Source organism: Pseudomassariella vexata (genome assembly GCF_002105095.1).
Source record: "Pseudomassariella vexata strain CBS 129021 chromosome Unknown BCR38scaffold_15, whole genome shotgun sequence".
In the NCBI taxonomy this organism is placed as follows: domain Eukaryota; kingdom Fungi; phylum Ascomycota; class Sordariomycetes; order Amphisphaeriales; family Pseudomassariaceae; genus Pseudomassariella; species Pseudomassariella vexata.
The window spans coordinates 655219-672531 of NW_024467970.1; the positions used below are offsets into that span (position 1 = coordinate 655219).

Genomic DNA, 17313 nt, shown 5'->3' on the forward strand with positions numbered 1-17313 from the left:
CTGCTTTAAGCTCTGTCCATTTGCTGTGCATAGCCAAATTCTCGAAGAGGGAGCGACTTGGAAGATCTTCATTGGCGTTTTCAAGGGTTCGTCTGTCTTCTCACCTGAGCAAGAAGAGTCTTCCTCATGGGTCTGTTATTTCAATTTCTATTGACCTCTCTGTTGAACGCTGTCATCTTCAGCCGTACTCAGCCCATTATGACCCTTGTCCTAGGGAATGACAAACAGCATTACTATGAATACATCACGAAAGGACTCTGCCCATCGTCATTCTGTCACGTAGAAGGTACCCAGATTCAACTCGACCTGCACCACATCCTCAGCTTTTACTAGATTGGTTACAACACCATTAATAGAGAATCTACAACTAGGCTCGCTGTGCTGCACATTGTCAAATCTCTAAAACCTAATTTCTCAAGGTGTGGTAAGTAATTTGACGGGTGTGTCTTTTCCTATTCTTCAAACGGCTAGACAGACTAACGGCCGCTCTTTTTAGCCCTTCATACACCCTAACACCTACGGCAAAACACATATTGCTCAGTTGGTCACAGGAGGTCAGGGATACTCATTTTCGTCCTTCTACCCGCCTATGCATGGGAGCTGATCCCATAGTTGCTCTCCTTGATGTGAAACGGATTGGGAAAATGTACCCTTCCTGGACTTCATTGTGCTTGATTCAGGTCATGGCTGCGAAGTTGGAACAGGTTGGTTTGGTCTAGTCAATGGAGTTTTGTTGAGATTAGGGTTAGGTATGCTGAACTGCTTTGGATGCTGGGGTGCTAGACGAGTGGAATTTTGGAGTGAGCAAATTCTGTGGAAAGGGCTTGCAATGATTATATAAGAAGACATGTCTTGTGTGTAGGTGTTACAGCCGCTGGTAGAGAGTATAACAGAGATGATTTGAATATGAACTATTGACCCCTTGAATGGTGTTAGTATTCGCTTCAAAGTGGTGAATTGTTAAACTACAACATGGACAACCCTTGGGGACCAACTGGTCGTTCAAACATCATTTTTTCACAAGTCCTCATATAGGTGTTTTTAGACATACCTTTCTCTCTAATTATTTGAATTTTCAGAGGGCTACCTGGCTCGGTTTGGCCTAGAATTTAACCGTCGGGTTGATGTTAAATTTTATACCTCGATATGCTTGTTTCATGGATAGTTAGTGTCCTGGGACCGTTACTACGGGCAGTCTTTCCGTTTGCACCAAGCAAGCACAATCTTATCATTACTACTTGACTAAAGGTATGAAAATTAGCTGTGGGTGACCCTTACTCTCGTGGCATGTGTTGTCTATGAATAGTGCTGTCTTAGAGATCAGTTGACATGAGCTCAGACAGTTATAATATCCTCGTTGGTATTTCCTGCAGATGCTAGGATCATAATTACATCCTGTAATTCAAAGTGCGGTATAATATTCGAGGGAGTTAGAGCATCGTGTCGTTGTGAGCAGGTCGTCATACTATAATGGACGCCATGCATCGATTTATCCTCTGCATTGGACCGAAATCAATTCCTCGCTTCACGAAGTCCCTGAAATAGCGATACAGCAGCAGCCGTTCTACGGTCAACAGTAACCAACCCTTCAGTGCTCGTCAGCACCACGCAGCGCTCTGATCAGACACGAAAAGAGAGTTTGACATCACTGTCCATTGCAAACATGCCAATATCCACGCAGCAGCTCGCCGAGCTTCTCCATATCGAAGGTCCTGAGAGTTTCGACACACTCTTGGAGACGCAGTCGGTCCGATTGGCCATTTAAGAGCATGAACGTGATTATATCCTGAAATCATCCGTTAAGATCACGAAAACCCAGCCTATCATCATACGACTACGAAACCCTGGGCCTTGCCGCCGATAATCCCGACAAGACCAAATGGGATTATGAGTACGACCCTGCTCGCCTGGTCCTCCAGATCATGAACGTACTGAGCGCTATTTTCGAGATGCAGCAACTTTTCACTAGAGATGCAGGAGTGGACTTACGGTATCCTTGAACTGGCCGAAAATGCACATATCGGATTTCCGGCTCTTCAACAACCTGAATAGAGACATAACCCCTGGCATGCTAAAACTTCATAGGGTTGGACCTTCATGAACACAAGTCTCCCTCGAGCCAGCATCTCTCGAATAGAGCAATACCGCTTATCATTATACTGTTCTTAGAAGCCCTCACGGCCACCTTCACTCGCTGGACCTTTCGAGGTACCCAGAGACTACCAAATAGACGCCTTTCTTTTGTTATAGCTGAAGTCCATTAGCACACGAGCAAGCGGTCCTGCAATTGCAGAGAGAACGCTTCGTAGTGCTCGTTATACGCTCGTTATACGCTTGATACCTTACCAGGGCTGATCGGTTCGTAATCCAGACCCGACTTACATGGATCAAACCAGCCAACAGTTGGTCTTGCAGAACGGCTGTAGCGGAAAACTGAGAAAACTCTCCTATGAGACCATCCCACCCTGCGACATTTGAAGTTGCTATGCAATAACCATTATCACGCTACTTCTGCTTGCTTATAGGACCCTTGATGGGATACGGCCACCCCTCCTAGTCACCTAAACCGGATTAAATCGGGCGTCGAGAATCAGTGTCAAAGTAGAGCCGGGACAGAAAATGGTGACATCAAGCTGTTGCAGATATTAAAATTTAGGAATACATGACAGTTACCGGATTTTCAGGATCACGCCGACTAAGCCGATACCACGATGTCAAAATGAGCTCGAGGCCAGCACCCAGTTTGCATCATGTATCCACAACAAGGGAGTATAGAACTAAACCACAGAAACGGCTGGGACTTGCTTCACCACAATTTGACAAACAATTTTAAATGGAGCGCTAGGATACTCAAGCACTGTTTCATTCAAAGAAAGTTGTAGATAGTATGAACGCTACATCTTGTGTACAAGAACATAATCATCCCTATTTGCAGCGAACGTTACAGGTGCCTCGTTGAAGTATTTTGGGTTTAGTTCAGTGCCACCAGTAAGTGTATCATAGTGCTTGAGATGGCCAGTTTATTCTTAATCTACGATTCTACGAGTACTATACCTTGTTGTTTGCTCTGCTTGTCTTCACGGCATTGAGCCAGTAAGCCGAGCCCGAAATCTCGATTCCAGTTCTACAAATTGTCCTGGATCAACAACCAGATTGTGTGCGTGCGCTATCGCAGATTACCTCCCGAATTGACAGCGAAGACGGAACTTAGCGGTGAGCCCAAATGACCCAAAGGGTCCAAAGGGGAGTTGTATAGGCTGTCGATCGTATAGCTTATGGTCAGTCACCTGGTCATATGAAGCGGGTATCTTGGCAAAATCATACTCTGACTTTGTACGAAAACGTTGGAATAGCCTTCAACTTCGGCAGCATTGTCACTGCTTATCATGTCAGATCATTAATCACACCTCCTATGTGCTACGTTCAAGTCTAGACCGTCGTACGCACGGACAACGTGACGTCTAGCAATCTGCAGGGTGCAAGGTGCAGGGTGCAGGGTGCAACCCGAGCATTCAATGGCAGTTCCAAGCAGCAAGGCAAAACTTCACCTCTTCTTCACCTTGAGCAGTCGTGCAGATGCACTGCTACAATGCTCCACAGATGCCCATGTGACGGTGATGGCACTTTCGGCATTGATGCGATATGGCAGAACCTCAGATGTACTTGTATTCCCAGCTGGTTGCAGTTCGCCTCTACGATGAACAGTGGCAGCTCCAAACTTTCAGGAAGATGCCACTGTCTCTCAGGCGTGCACGCTTCGAAAACAAATTCAGCATCCATATATGTGGGGGTTTCTAAGGTTGGCTGCAGAAGTTCCCTGCAAGTGTTTGCGCTACGTGCACAGGGGAATAGGGGGAACTCGCCCGACAAGCAGGGGTCCCTCATACAGGCATCCCTAGGAACAGGCATGTTTGCTCTGGTGAGCTCTGCTAGCCCAGAGCAGTTGCAGACTCGCAACTTTGGAAATATTGAGAAGCTGCCCTGCAATTCAACAGCATCGTCACAAGTGCTTCGTGTCCAAGTTTGATGGTGATAGTCAAATCTTAGAAGAATTCATGATGGATATGCCCGGATGCGAGCGACTCTCCAGGACCCCATCATTGTTTGGCGACTGGCTTGACACGCACGACGCACAGCGCAAAGCGACAGTGAGGTGAGATCGGCCAACAACCCCCTGGTCTGACGGTTCGTATCTTTGCTTCAGCACCTTCAGACGCAAACATGGAGTGGAATCTTGGTTGCTGGCCGCTTGCAGCTATTCCTCATCCGCAATGAGTACCGACACCTGTCTTAGACGCTATCCAACTTGCTATTGCCGCTTCTGATGAGCTGCGGTGGCTTCCGATAAGGGTTCGCACTCGAGCCGTCCATAATGTATTCACCTGTGACGCCTTCATTCTTGCCCAGATGGCTCGTTTGCCGGAAGTGTGTGACTTGTCAGATATAGTAATAAACCCCGTCAGTTGGCCCCCCCCGCAGTTGGGCGCGATCTTCATCCTGGCCTAGCACTACCTGGGTGTTTGTCAAGAAGGTTTTCTGCCGACCGTGTGCTAGTTGCGCTTCCCCAAAGCTGCACCTCGTACCGTACCGCCACTATGTCGAGCCGTTACCCGACCGCCACAGTTACAGGTCGATATGTCCATTCAATATTCCGCGTTCCGCGCCACTGACGTACGCGCACATATTGTCCACTGCGGTGGCAACGTCTGCAGGGCCCGGGAAGACTAGCTAGGGGGTCAAAATCGTGCCGCTGGGGACGACTTTAACGCCCGGTACTAGCAGTGCTCGGACTTTCAGCTTGGGTCAGAACTGGCAGCATGCGATGACACTGATGAGTTGGATGTGGCAAACAAACCAACTTCGTCAAGTTCAGGCCTATCTTTCCCCAAAGGCTTGGTGTTGGTGGCACTTGGGTGGGAAGGATTCGCGCAATAGGACATCGACCGCAGGCTTGGTGCTGTTTGTCAATGAGGAAACCGGATCTTCTCCCCGGCTCCTCTCCCCGGCTCCTCTATCCGGCTTCTCTCCCCGGCTCCTGTTCATGCCTGCGGCGCCTGACAAGCGTGATGATCCCTCATGACATTGGCAGCACCGCATCGGAAATCAGCCTTGCGACAGGTAATGTCAGCGCTTCAATTTGGTCAGCCGGTCTTTCTCAATGGCCACTGTAGCTTAAGATAGCCATTATGCGGCGGCTACGTGGAGTGACGAGGGGCTGCAGATGCAGCAAACCCGTTTGGGAACCACCAGACCAATGTTGACTATCTTCTTGACGAAACCGATCATTCAATAAACACTTCCACATTCTGTTCCGGAAACATCCTCAGTTCGGACATGGCCTAATCACTGAAACCATATTGACAGCCATATCGACAGCTCATAAATATCTCCTCTGATATTGGGTAAGACTGACTTCTGCAATGTGCCCACCCTTGAAGTCTGCCTTCAGCTTCTGATCTTCACCATGGCAGAAAATGTATCAGGGCTTTGGAGGAATATCCGGTCGCGGCGGGATTCATCGTCGACGACACGATCGTGTCACTGCAGCATACATCCATATCAATACGGCGAAGACGCAGAGGAACGCACCGTGATTCCCACCATCACCAGAAATACAGCCCCCCCCCTGTTTCCTCGAAATACCGCGAGGCTCCTCTGGCTTACGAGCAACGGAGCAAGATTTGTCATTGGTCGGATGTTGCGCCTTTCTGCAATGTCCACACCCGGCCCCCATATGACTTCACTATCTCAGAATCATGGGCTGCAGTGGCAAAGTGAGTCCTTGAAGCCTCTATCATTTTGGAATCAGGCTGCTCCGAGGGTTTATGTCACCGTTGCTCTTTGCTTCCCGCTCGACGACAATGAAGCAGGGAATGCTTCCCAGCATCTGAAGTCTTCCCTGCAGAGCCTCGCCAAAGAGTGTCCATTATTCGCAGGACGGATTGAAGCTAGTGATCACCCGCCGGGTATTGCGCTCCTGCGTCAGGCATCCCATTACGACATCCCCTTCACCTCAGATTACACAGAAGTTGCATACGATGAAGTCAAAAGCAAGGGGTTTCCACCGAGGTTGTTTATTGATCAAGAATTCGGAATCCCAGGAACGCTCGAGGTCCAGTCGGGCTCGTTGCCGGTGTCGAGGATCCACGCCCGCTTCGCAAAGGGTGGACTGCTCCTCGTAGCTTATCTGCATCACTCAATATGTGACGCAGACTGTATGCGTATCTTCCTTCAAAATTTCGCAGCTCGGACTCGCGCCGATGCGCAACCAACAGAACAGGTCTTTGGGGACAGCGTCTTCCAAGGGGCGCGGGGCAGTGATCCTAGAAAGTTCGAAGACCTAATCGTTGCTTGTCCCGAATACACGATCCTCCCTGACTGCAGTGGACCTACCCAGCCCTTATTCCGCGCCAATGTTACACCGGTTAAAGATGTCGAACGAGTTGGGAAAATATTCGTGTTCACGAGGAGCCAAACCGAAAAGCTTCAAGAACACATGCGCACGCAGAACTCGGCCGCACCTCCATCCACGTATACCTGCCTGGCTGCTCTTACCTTTGCACATGTCGTCAAAGCACGCCGGCAGGCCGAGAAACCGTTGTTTCCCGAAATGCAGGACAATTACGAAGCGATGCTTTGGCATTCGGTGAACTGGAGGCCTCGAGCGTTCCAAGATAGAGCGAAAGAGTATTATGGTAACGCAGCACTGCCTGCAGTCACCAGGGTTTCGATGAAAAATCTTGAGGAGATTGGTGACGACGTTGCAAAGCTTGTGCCACTGATCAAAGAGTCCATCGAAAGAATCGATCAAAAACACGTCCAGGAGAGGCTAGATATGGTTTCGGCAGCTCCCGATCCACGAGCCATCGGCGTTAACCATGACCCTCGAATGCCTGGATTTCTGGCCTTCAACACGTGGCGACATTTTGGGGCTGACGCCGAGTGGAAGATCCCCGGCGTTGCTGTCACCACGCCCGATGCGATCAGGCGCGGACACGGCGATTGGAATTTGGGAACGGCATTGATCCTACCAGCCAAGTCGAACTCGAACAGCCAGGAGCTTTTCTTGAGTTTATCGAAAGATGCGATGGATTTGTTGTGCAAGGACGAAGGTTGGATGAAATGGGTGGACGGGGGGGTCATTGGGTAAGTTGTTCGAAAGGGGCAAACACTTCCCAAAGCCATGTAATTCATAATATAATTTAGTTAATCCGAGTCACCTGGTTATATCGCTTCACCTTCGGGCCCTCGTAGTCGTTGGTCCTTCGCAGTTGATGTGCAACCATGGAAGCTGGCCATGTCTCTCAGATATCATCATATTTCCCAGCTGAATCAAACGCGATTGGCGACTCCGTAGTTACGACCGGTATTTCAGCGGGTCATCACAAGATGCCCATGGCATCTTTCTGGAAAGTTCCGAAGTGGACAAGGTTGGCGTTGACACAAGATGGCCAATTACGCTGCTTACCAACATCCCGTTTCATGCATGGTACTTTGAGTGGATTCCTCGCTTTGAAGTAGCCAACGAAATGAGCCCGAATACATCATTTATCAGATGAAAGAGCCCTTGCATCGGGTGCCCACTCGATTATTGATACCATAGTATGCAGATTGGTACGCTATCGACTGTCCCGCCCCCGGACGTTCTATCCACTCAACCAGTCAACGCACGATAGCCAACTCACCCCCTTGAAGATCTAGCAGCCCTACCCATCCCAGTATAGCCGGCATGGCCAATGAACCCTCTTCCATCTCCTCTTCTTCGTCCAATAGCCTGATTTTGGGCACTATATGCGAGATCTCTACTTCAGCTTCGCCCCTACTACCCACTCACTCAACCACGGCTCCTTTCGGGTCTTCCCAATACCCGCACGCGAGTACGAGCGGCTTTGACAACGAGAAACCGAAGCTCGGCCCGATATCTTTCTCCGCTTTACCTACCCCGAACTCCTGAAAACAGCGCGATCTGAGGTTGCGAAACTTCAGGGCGGCGTCGACACATATGAAGTCGTGCCGGTGCCTAATGCCACCACAGCTGTTAGTACCTTGTTGAGGGATCCGCGGTACGAAGAAGGTGACTAAGTTGCTTATTTCAGGACGGTGTATGATGCGTGCCCTAAAACATCTTCCCGCTGGAGCAGTCAACTGCGCTCCGGGTTCAATATATTTCTCTGAGCCATCCGTTTGAAGATGGTGAGGTGCTCGGTTTATACGTGATCATTCAGGATTTGCGATCCCAGAGGAAATGAACCCAAATTCCCATGTTTGACACCGTCTTCACATTCCCTAGAGGTCCGCTTCCCCTGGGAAGCGCTGGTGCGGATGTGCAAGGAACTCGACATTATGAGTCTCGTTGATGGTGTGTATGGATTGAACCACATTGATTTGACAGCGTTACATTTCATCCAGCCGGACTTTTCCCTGAGTAATTGTTGAGTGAGCTCACTGAGTACCCAAGATCACACCAATATGCGTGACAGAGGGACTGAACATCTGTTCAGATGGCTCATGACGCCCCGCGGTTGCGCCGCCCTTCACGTTCCCGATGTCTCACGGCCTCCAACCCTTTTCGCAACGAGAGATCTCAGCCCAAGAGAACTTGGTCGATCTTTTCAAAGATGCATCTACGAAGGATAACACCCCGTGCTCTGCATCCCAGAAGCGATAAAATCCCGCAACTAAGTATGTGGTGGCGAGACAGGAATACAAGAGTACTGCGAGCGCCTGGCTGGAGAAGGTGGGGACCTGCTGGCTGCCCGGCCTGGGGTAGAGGATCTGGGGAACGATACCCGGATTTTACAGCGCTGCTGCTTTGCTAACGTTCAATTGCCGCTGGAGTTGTCCCCGAATGGCGCAAGGTCTCGTTGCGAAGAAGTGATTACGCGAGAGGATGGTAGCCGAGTTCGACACTTTCATGCCGATCGAGTTCTGTGCTGGCGCACTTTGGACCGACGTTAGTGCCTAGATGTACTTGAAGTTATCAGACTTTGAACCAGCTGCGAAGATGTTGCCGTGGTTGTGCGACCGGGTTAAACGGGAGGGGTTGGCAACTGGTCGCAGAGTGAATTTTGTGGATGCTCGCGCATTCCGGCCCCCAACTTTTCCCACAACTCTTGTGATAACTCATGCAAGACTCCATAAAAAGCGATCATCGCGATTTTCTCGCCAGTTTTTGCCACGCCGGGGTTTTGAATATCCCGCCGCTGCCAATATCTTGGTTCCTGAGTCTCGGCAGCACAGGCATCGGCCTCTGAACCGACACGACCGTGTTATTGTTTCCTAAGAGATGGCCCTTTTCGACCACGCCACAGCTCACGACAAGAAGTTTGATGGAGATTCTGCAATCAGAAGACGGATCTACGATCCTTTGGAACACTTTCAGAAATAGATCCGTAGAACCGTGTCTTTGCTTGGAGCACCTGAAGACATCCTCTGCTTCCACGATAATGAAAGATTTGGTGTTCCAGCACCAGGTAGAGTAAGCAGAGCCACTCATCTTTCGAGAGTTGCGGATTCAGCTTTTCGGCTGTGATTGTATACAGGCGTTCTGCTAAAATTCCGGTGTCCATGCGAACTATTTGGTAGACCAGACTTTTGAGCACTTCGACCATCGAAGGGATATGTTTTTTCTGCTCTGAGGTCGACAAGTACCATATAACTTGAGAAAATTGGAGGTGCAGTACCGCGATGAGTAGTAGTGCGATATCCTTGACTCGTGAGTCCGCGCGCGGGCTGGCTTGCAGGCCAATGAGGGAGGACTTGGGGGTCGACATCTAATCTCCCACTTGCTGGATCAGGTGGGCGAGGTTGTTGTTCAGACTGAAACCCTTACACACTCGGCGCATCAAGGACTACTGCTTATACAACATGTCTTGGGGCAGTGGCCGCGGCTTGAGAAATTCATCACATTGTTGAAGTGCACATCGCGTATTTGAGGCATGACGATTCTCATGCCATTGTCGATTCGCTCAGTCACCGACTTGTTACCTATGATTAGGTTAGCCAACAAATCAAGCGAGTCGGATAGGCACTCTTTACATGATGCTACTTGCAAGAGCTGACCGACCTGAAGATCGAACTGATCGAGTTGACACTGCATTTAGTCAAGATTCCATACGAGAAGTTGAACGTCGATATGAATGTCCCTGACTTCGGATCTTTATGTTTGGTTGGCCAAACCGTCCGTGGTTTCAATGCATGCTTTGATCTGCTCCAGGATGTCCTTAGAGCCCAGTTCAAAGGGGTTGAAGATAGAGTATATAAAACGACCGCCATGGTGTCTTTCATCTCGCCAGGTCGATAGAGTGTCGCATTTGCTTTGATTCGCTCGAGTAGCCCCCCGATCTCGAAGAGAGATTTAGACAGGTCCGTTACTATGTTCTCGTGGTTCGGGATAACCTAGTTGCATCATAAGCGCGGCGACTCATCAAATGGGGGGTCCTTCTTTCTCACAGTGAAGACAATCATCATGGTGCCCCACGCCAGGGAAAGATATTTGGGATGATATTGCGAAATCACATCCAGTGCCGTCCCATAGTATCTGATCCTCGAAGAAAGCTTGCGAGGCCATTTCTTCGCCTCTTTCTTCTTGGGCGATGAATTCGAGTAATGGTTCTGGGCATCTTGTGCTAGTTGGCAGACCTCCTTTATTGAGGTACTTTGGTTGAGTCAGGCCATGGCCATTTTGTCATCGGCCAATGCCGTCCTGAGTTGACCAATCGCTTCATCGTGAACTAGCCTCAGGGACAGCTTCATTGGCTTTCATGTCAAGAGTCAAAGCCTCATTGTCGCATTCGAGACGGTATAGCGCGCTAGCCCGGAAAGTCTCGACGACGAGCTCGTGTTGCGGCCCCGGCTATGGCGGCCAGGCCCAAAAGAGCCGCAGAGGTTAGTGTGTTGTACATCCTAGAGACTTAGAGATCAAGGAGTCTGTGTAAAGATCGGATGACAAGAACCGCTGTCACGCATCCGGAATTTATATGTCTGCAGCGGGAGAAACGCCATGGCCTCAGATGATGAAGATTGTAAAGCCCACCCGAGTTCTCATCCCCATGTCGGTCATGGTCAAGCTGAACCAAGAGCCATCTCATCCACTCGGAGATTTCGCGTATTTCATCATGACGGCCCGAGAAACATTCTTGAGTTTCGTACAGGCCCTCCGCTAATTTGTCAGCAGCTGCCGCGGTGGGACGACGAGGAGTCAATTACCGTCCGGTGGGGTAAAATACTTAATGTCGAAACATTTGCGGATGTACACCTGTACAGTTGTCTTGTCAGTGGAATCTGCGCAGTTATGGTCGGATGAGCTGTCGCTCACATTCCGTTGCGCGTCCCGCATCCAGAGACGAATGAGAAGGTCCAGTAACTACCGAATGTTACAGAAACCATGCCAGGGAAGGAGGGGCGGTCCGCAAGCGGCAATAACCACGTCTTTGCCGCAGGATGGGGTTTGCTTGGTCTCTGCCCGAGAAAACACCTCTGCAGATGAGCATCGAAGGCATCGACTTCCAATCGCAAAAGCTCAGTTTAATTAATTTGGCTTGATGGAACTGGATTCACATTCAGTTCAAGCTTAGATCGTGTTCTAGTGAATTCAAGCACCTGTTCCGAGCCATTGCTTCAAGTCGCTCTCACAATAAAAGGTTGGGGTTTGAAGTTGGAATGACTCTCCCTCCTTCTTAGTCCCCTACTCCACAACCACAAAAACAACCTCAAGTGGCTCCTGCTGGGCAGTCGAGGTAGAAGACCAGAAACACCGAGACAACATATCGCTCCTACTCTCAATCCTCCGTGCGGCGAGCCGATACGACAATCACGATTTGTCTGTGGTCTCTGCGACTGTCTGACGACCTCGTGTGGTTGCCCCTCTTTTAACATATAAGTGAACCTCGTTGACAAATCGATGTCTTGGCCTGCATGAGGTGATCCTCTCCAAGGGCTGTGTCCAGCGAACCACAAGCCGAGTATTCAAGATGAGTCAATGACTCGATTCGAATCGCATATCCATCGTCGCGTGGCTATCCCCCCGGATCCACTTACCATGACACCTTAAAGGCAAGGACAACGGATTTGCGCTGATGCTTTGCTGCTCTCAAGATATTCTACTTCACCGCAGGGCAGACTTGAGGTTCGGATCGTAGCCTCAGGCCATGTCAGGGTCATGATCCGGCGGCAATATGAGCTACCAAATTTTTTAATGATACGCAACTTGACAATGCTTATACCACAAGCATGCTGTTGACAGGTGCACGCATTCGTCTCCAAAAAAACACAAGATTATCAAGCGGACAGTGTCTATCGGGTATGCTTGTCCGAAGCACAGCATCGAAGATACCTGCCAGATGAGGTTATCAAGGAATCCAACTTCAAGACGCCGAAGTCTATCTCGGCGCTTGAGCAAGAAATCGGGTCGCAGCATCAAAAGTTCTATTTCCAAAGACGTGACCCAGGATGATTCAGTAGTTAGGAAACGACGACTGGTTGCTCTGAGCTCCAGATCTATTGATCGATCAAAGCGATCACGAGCAGGGCGTGCGGCGAGCGTCTCCTTTCCCTGGACAGCCAACCACACGGTCTTGGCCATCACTCTTCTAACCGATTCATCAGCTTACTAAACGTCGGTCATGTCGAGGCTGCAGTTTGTAGACCCAGTCAATCACTGGTCACTTGACCCCGACCCCTTGGAACGACCCCATGTCAAAGAAGCAGAACCAACTGGAATCCACAGGAGGCAACCCTCCAACAAACTCGTAGCCCACTAACAATTATGAAAGGATGTTTTGAAATCGCGAGTGGCCCGCTTTCATATATGCTTAGTCCCAGGATGTGTTGACAATTGCTTCAGTTCAATTCATCCCGAGGTGAAGTTTCGGGAGTTTCAACTCAATGACCAAATCTTCAAGCAAGAAATTGCGGTTCCGCGACTTCGAGCATATCCCGAGGGTTCTTCGAAAAGCGCCGCCTTCCATCTGGACCGGTTCCGAGAACTGGGTCGTCTATTTCGGCTTCTCTTGACTTGCAAGCTCGGCATGTCCAAAAGTGAAGATGGCATAGCTTAATCTCTACAGATCGATGGACACGATTTCTGTTATAAATTAGGCTGGTGTCACTGCACTCATAACATCATTCCGTATTTGTATATCTGTATATTGTGGTCGTTGTTTCAACGTACTGATATGCAAGAACTTCTTTGTGCTTTGATTGTACGCGAATCTAACGAATCTATGCTAGTGTTACTGACAGTTGAACCTGAAGCGAGTACTTTATATAAACTTGAATAACATCTTACACATATATAATCGACGTTTGATACAGCTATTTCTCATTTTACTCCCCTTGGCAGTAAATCATTCCCATAGCTACTTTTCCTTTCTTTTAGTCTTAGCAGCACAACTTCGTATGTATTTATCTTGGAGCCCCAGGAAGCTGAGCCTCCTTACTTGATGGGCAAACATAAAAAGAATGCAGTTTTCGCTTAAGCGCTTGTGCACGTCTTTTCCGTAACAAATAGAGGGATCTCATTGTAAGCGAACGCAACAGGTTCAATGGTGTTTCGAGCTAGGAATTTACAACGACTCGAGATTTGCTGTTGGTTATTGTATACTTAGCTTTCTGAGTTTCCGGCTTATATACAAAAGTCAATACCTTGAAAAGGCAAGCTGTCGTGTCTAATTGGTCAGCAATGATTGAGCTCAACCCTTCCGTCTAACGAGACATCGGTCCGAGCCGAATAACGCTAGATGTCTGCCTGTTTTTTTAGACCTGGCTCGTGCTGGGTCTGGCTGTGTTTTTTTCTTTTACTTTTATCACCTCGGTGGCGAGGAAGCCTTTCTGATACCTAGATATCTGCTGTTTATGGTGGTCAGGTCGGGAACTAAATAAACGGCACAGCGAAGGATGCAAAGTCTGGAATATCTCAATCACTCTACCTGGGTAAGCTTTGGGTCTGTTGACCGCTTGTCAGACTGGACTGCTTGTACGAAGAGACTCGTATTAACCCCAGTCATATCTTTGTGTAACCACTTACATCCCCGGTGTGCCGTGCTAAGGCTATTGTTACACTGCACCGGGCTGCGTGCATTGGAGCTGATTAGACGCAGGGTATGAATAAGAACCAGACCCGAATTTGTTTCGCAGTACATAGTACAGCAAACCTGACAGTTTGCTTCACACTATATCAGGTCCCATGCTCGATTTCTTCCTTGGTGTCTTTGCTATTTGACGGTTCGTCAGCAACTAACACTGCTGCGCCCCTTCCTGACAAGCCGAACAGGTCCATATTACCCGGAGACAGAAACCTCGTATTCCAGCAAACACAGCCAGGATATCTCAAAGGAGTAGTAAGATTACGTTTTGTGTATAAAATGGGCCTATATCATTCGACTTTTCTTTGATGTGCCTCTAGGTCAACTCAAGTCAAAAACCCCCGAAGTCCAAGTTATCTACATGCTCTGCAAAATACCAACCCTCGAACCAAGCAAAGATGTTGTACCAAAATATTTTCAAGTCCTTAGTATTCTTCGGTGCCCTCCAAGCAGCACATGCGCTGCCCGCTGCAGTCGATGATGGTGTAAGTTAAGCATTCACTCGACAGGACCTTTGCTTAACGCTGATGTGCAATAGCCTTCTCCATATACTCCCACCCGTCAAGCGGAAGCATCCTCAGTGAGCTCGACTACGGCATCTGCGACGCCTGCTTGTGTCTCAACACCACCCGACTGGTGTGCCGCACACAAAGATGCCACGTTGTGGTGTATAACCGGCAAATGGTGGTGTGAATACCCGGATCCTGTTTACGGGAGCCCCAGTTTCGGGCCTATCGAGAATGCTTGCTCGTGTTGATAATAAGGTACGCTGGTGAAATTTAAGGAGTCGAAGGGGGTTGTGGACTTGCAAGCAACAGCAACGAGAAATGTCGGGCAGAGAAAATTGCGCTATTTCAATTCTTGTGTTTTGGTTTGATAGATTTTCTTTTTATGGAGGAAAATATTGCGGTTTGGTTTGGGGTTCGAACGAGCTAGGCAGAGAGGCAGGAGGCGTGAAATAACGTCTATTTGACGACTTTAGTTACCTTAGGTCGCCAATATTGACACATCGCCTCCGAGGCCTTATGTTTATATGTTCTTTTCACCCACGATAATGCCGAATACTATCGCCAGAGAAGACCCCGGTGTTCATGTGGCCACTCCACTAAATATTACGGAAAGCTACCTGGACGGTCCAACCCTCGAGACAACCCAGCCATTCCAATCTGGTTGCCAAGGATTGACGTCAACCAGCCAACCCAACCCACCAATTCTCCAGATTTTAGTTGCCAAGCTGTATCAATTTGGAGACTTGGTTGGCGATAATCTAATTTCCGGCTAGTTATGGCAACCACCTTGGCAACCAATCAACCCAATCCAACGGAAGGGGATGGTGAGGTTCGTTAGTTTGCCTCAGGGCTGCCTAGGCGTCTGGCAAGCGGCCTGCAACCGCAATTAAAGTAATGAAATCCCTCTCGAAGGGTTACAGGTCGCGCTAAACTGCCTAGAGCAAGTGCAGGAGAATAGGGATGTACTCGCAAAAGTGCGCTTTTCCTGTGGCATCATAAACTGCACCTCTGCAGCAGAGAGATTATCGAAGCAGTGGCTAACCAAGCCGGTCCTGGAACACGTGCTCATACTTCATCCGAGTACAACAGAGCTCTCCTAGTTTGCTACCGTTGCAAACTTTACTATTTCGGTATTAACTTGGGAGTGTTACCAGGGCTTCGACAAACGATGAAGGGAGGCGCGATGATCAGGGAGGCTTGTTGTCACATCGTGTCGCTGTGCTTAGCATGACCAGAGAGGCTAGGCTTTTGAGTAAGACGAGTTTACTGCATTGCCTCAATCTTGAGGTTATTTTTACTTTGCGTTATGTGTTTTACATTTCTTAGTCCTAGCTCTGAGATACTTCAAGTCCCTTTCATTATGTTGCCTTTTCTTGAACAACCGAGCTATGAGTTGATCTTAATCGAACTTTGCGTCAACTACAGGAATAAAGGGGCTCATCATCCCTTGCGTTACACATACAAGGCATAATCTACAAACTTACTTCGGTACCTCTTTACGCAAATTGGAGGTTTAGGGTTCAGCTGTGATGCACCAACGTGTGAATTCATCCGATTATTTCATTAGTCCAACAACTTGAATCGCAAAATGCCGGCTGGTCATGTATAATGAATGCTTATAACTATATGATTGCTCCATTCGTCAGTAGAGGTACTATCGTATGTCATGTCCTCATATTTGCTGCATTTAGTTACAAATGACCATTCATATTCTTATACATGAACTTAACGATGTGGGTGGGGTTCAATGGGGTCTTCCAGTTATATAGTTGGCGAGCATTCTGTTATGAATTTGGCAACTTCCTGAATCAAGCTATCCGGACCTCTTCACTGGGTCTCCCCCTCTTGCACTCGTCGCTTTCTTCCACTTCTTCCATACACTGTGCTATCCCATCTCTCTAATGCTTTCAGAAATCCAGGAGTTTTCTTCTTTCCATGCCTCGGCATCTCGTCCTCCTCGGAGAGCTCAGCGGCACGAATCATCTCAATTGCCTCGACTCAAGCCCCCTCACCGTGCGGTGCTGCCCAGGAATATCACTGGAAAGCTGTGATCCGTGTCGGGTGGCGCCCTTGCCATATTCTCTGACGACCACAAGGGAGAAGAAGGAATACTAATTAGGTCGTACTTCATTCCGGAGTGCCACGTTGTAGAGGTTTGTTCATCTCTTCCCTCTTGGTGTCCATACCGGCATCGGATCGTCTCAAGAAGTAGCTCGGCGGGATTTGAAGCTGCGGAATTTTTAGGTGGACGCTCGGAGCTGTCCTGGGTGAGATCCATGTACCTCCACTTACCAAAGCTTTGCTTGTTTCCGATACATCTTCTCCTTTAGCTTCTAGTTATTCTTCTATTTCTTACTGATATTCTCGTTGACACCCACATTTAGGTGGCGCTCGGAGCCCGCTTTTACATGTTCTTCAATGCCCGACACTCTGCTTGGTCGCAATGGAAGCGTCCTCTCGGCACCCTTCCATCCCGGGTCAAGGCAACCCAACAGCTGATTGAAGTCGACATCATCCTGAGAGAACTGGAAGGTCTTCTTGCGCAATTGTGGGTCTCCGTACCTGCGCATCTCGACTAGGCTTACGCAAGACTCCAGTCTACGCGGCCAGAAGACGTTGAAGACGTTTCGAAACAGCCTAATTCAGAATGAAAATATCTTCTCTGGCAGTTTCCATCTCCGCGAGTGGGCCGCAGCTGTTGCTGCTTTAGCGGAAATAAT

General features: G+C 48.9%; 4 protein-coding genes across 4 annotated transcripts; 3 read left to right on the forward strand and 1 right to left on the reverse strand.

The window, feature by feature from the left end:
- Window positions 1-5791: 5791 nt before the first annotated feature.
- On the forward strand, window positions 5792-7132 carry BCR38DRAFT_327092 (transferase family-domain-containing protein; the record flags this gene model as incomplete). The annotated part of the gene is made up of 1 exon (XM_040854822.1): window positions 5792-7132. A coding segment is annotated over one exon (1341 nt), but the record flags the coding sequence as incomplete, so codon positions are not given.
- A 2109-nt stretch (window positions 7133-9241) lies between these two features.
- BCR38DRAFT_71042 (uncharacterized protein) lies at window positions 9242-9989 on the reverse strand. The gene has a single exon (XM_040865578.1). The coding sequence runs from the start codon at window positions 9771-9773 to the stop codon at window positions 9345-9347; it is 429 nt and encodes a 142-aa protein (XP_040711683.1). The 5' UTR covers window positions 9774-9989; the 3' UTR covers window positions 9242-9344.
- A 4165-nt stretch (window positions 9990-14154) lies between these two features.
- Window positions 14155-15201, forward strand: BCR38DRAFT_446825 (uncharacterized protein). Its single transcript, XM_040861117.1, has 3 exons — window positions 14155-14223; window positions 14273-14569; window positions 14623-15201. The coding sequence occupies exons 2-3, from the start codon at window positions 14483-14485 to the stop codon at window positions 14839-14841; spliced, it is 306 nt and encodes a 101-aa protein (XP_040711684.1). The 5' UTR covers window positions 14155-14223; window positions 14273-14482; the 3' UTR covers window positions 14842-15201.
- Window positions 15202-16944: 1743 nt separating this feature from the next.
- On the forward strand, window positions 16945-17190 carry BCR38DRAFT_446827 (uncharacterized protein). The gene has a single exon (XM_040861118.1). The coding sequence runs from the start codon at window positions 17002-17004 to the stop codon at window positions 17170-17172; it is 171 nt and encodes a 56-aa protein (XP_040711685.1). The 5' UTR covers window positions 16945-17001; the 3' UTR covers window positions 17173-17190.
- The last annotated feature ends 123 nt before the right edge of the window (window positions 17191-17313 follow it).

What these genes read in the sequence shown, in the direction of transcription:
- BCR38DRAFT_71042 (XM_040865578.1), bottom strand. Translation starts at nt 9,773, where the DNA reads ATGTCGACCCCCAAGTCCTCCCTCATTGGCCTGCAAGCCAGCCCGCGC.
- BCR38DRAFT_446825 (XM_040861117.1), top strand. Translation starts at nt 14,483, where the DNA reads ATGTTGTACCAAAATATTTTCAAGTCCTTAGTATTCTTCGGTGCCCTC. An exon ending in CCGCTGCAGTCGATGATGGT is followed by an intron (nt 14,570 to 14,622) that starts GTAAGTTAAGCA and finishes GATGTGCAATAG; the next exon opens with CCTTCTCCATATACTCCCAC.
- BCR38DRAFT_446827 (XM_040861118.1), top strand. Translation starts at nt 17,002, where the DNA reads ATGTTCTTCAATGCCCGACACTCTGCTTGGTCGCAATGGAAGCGTCCT.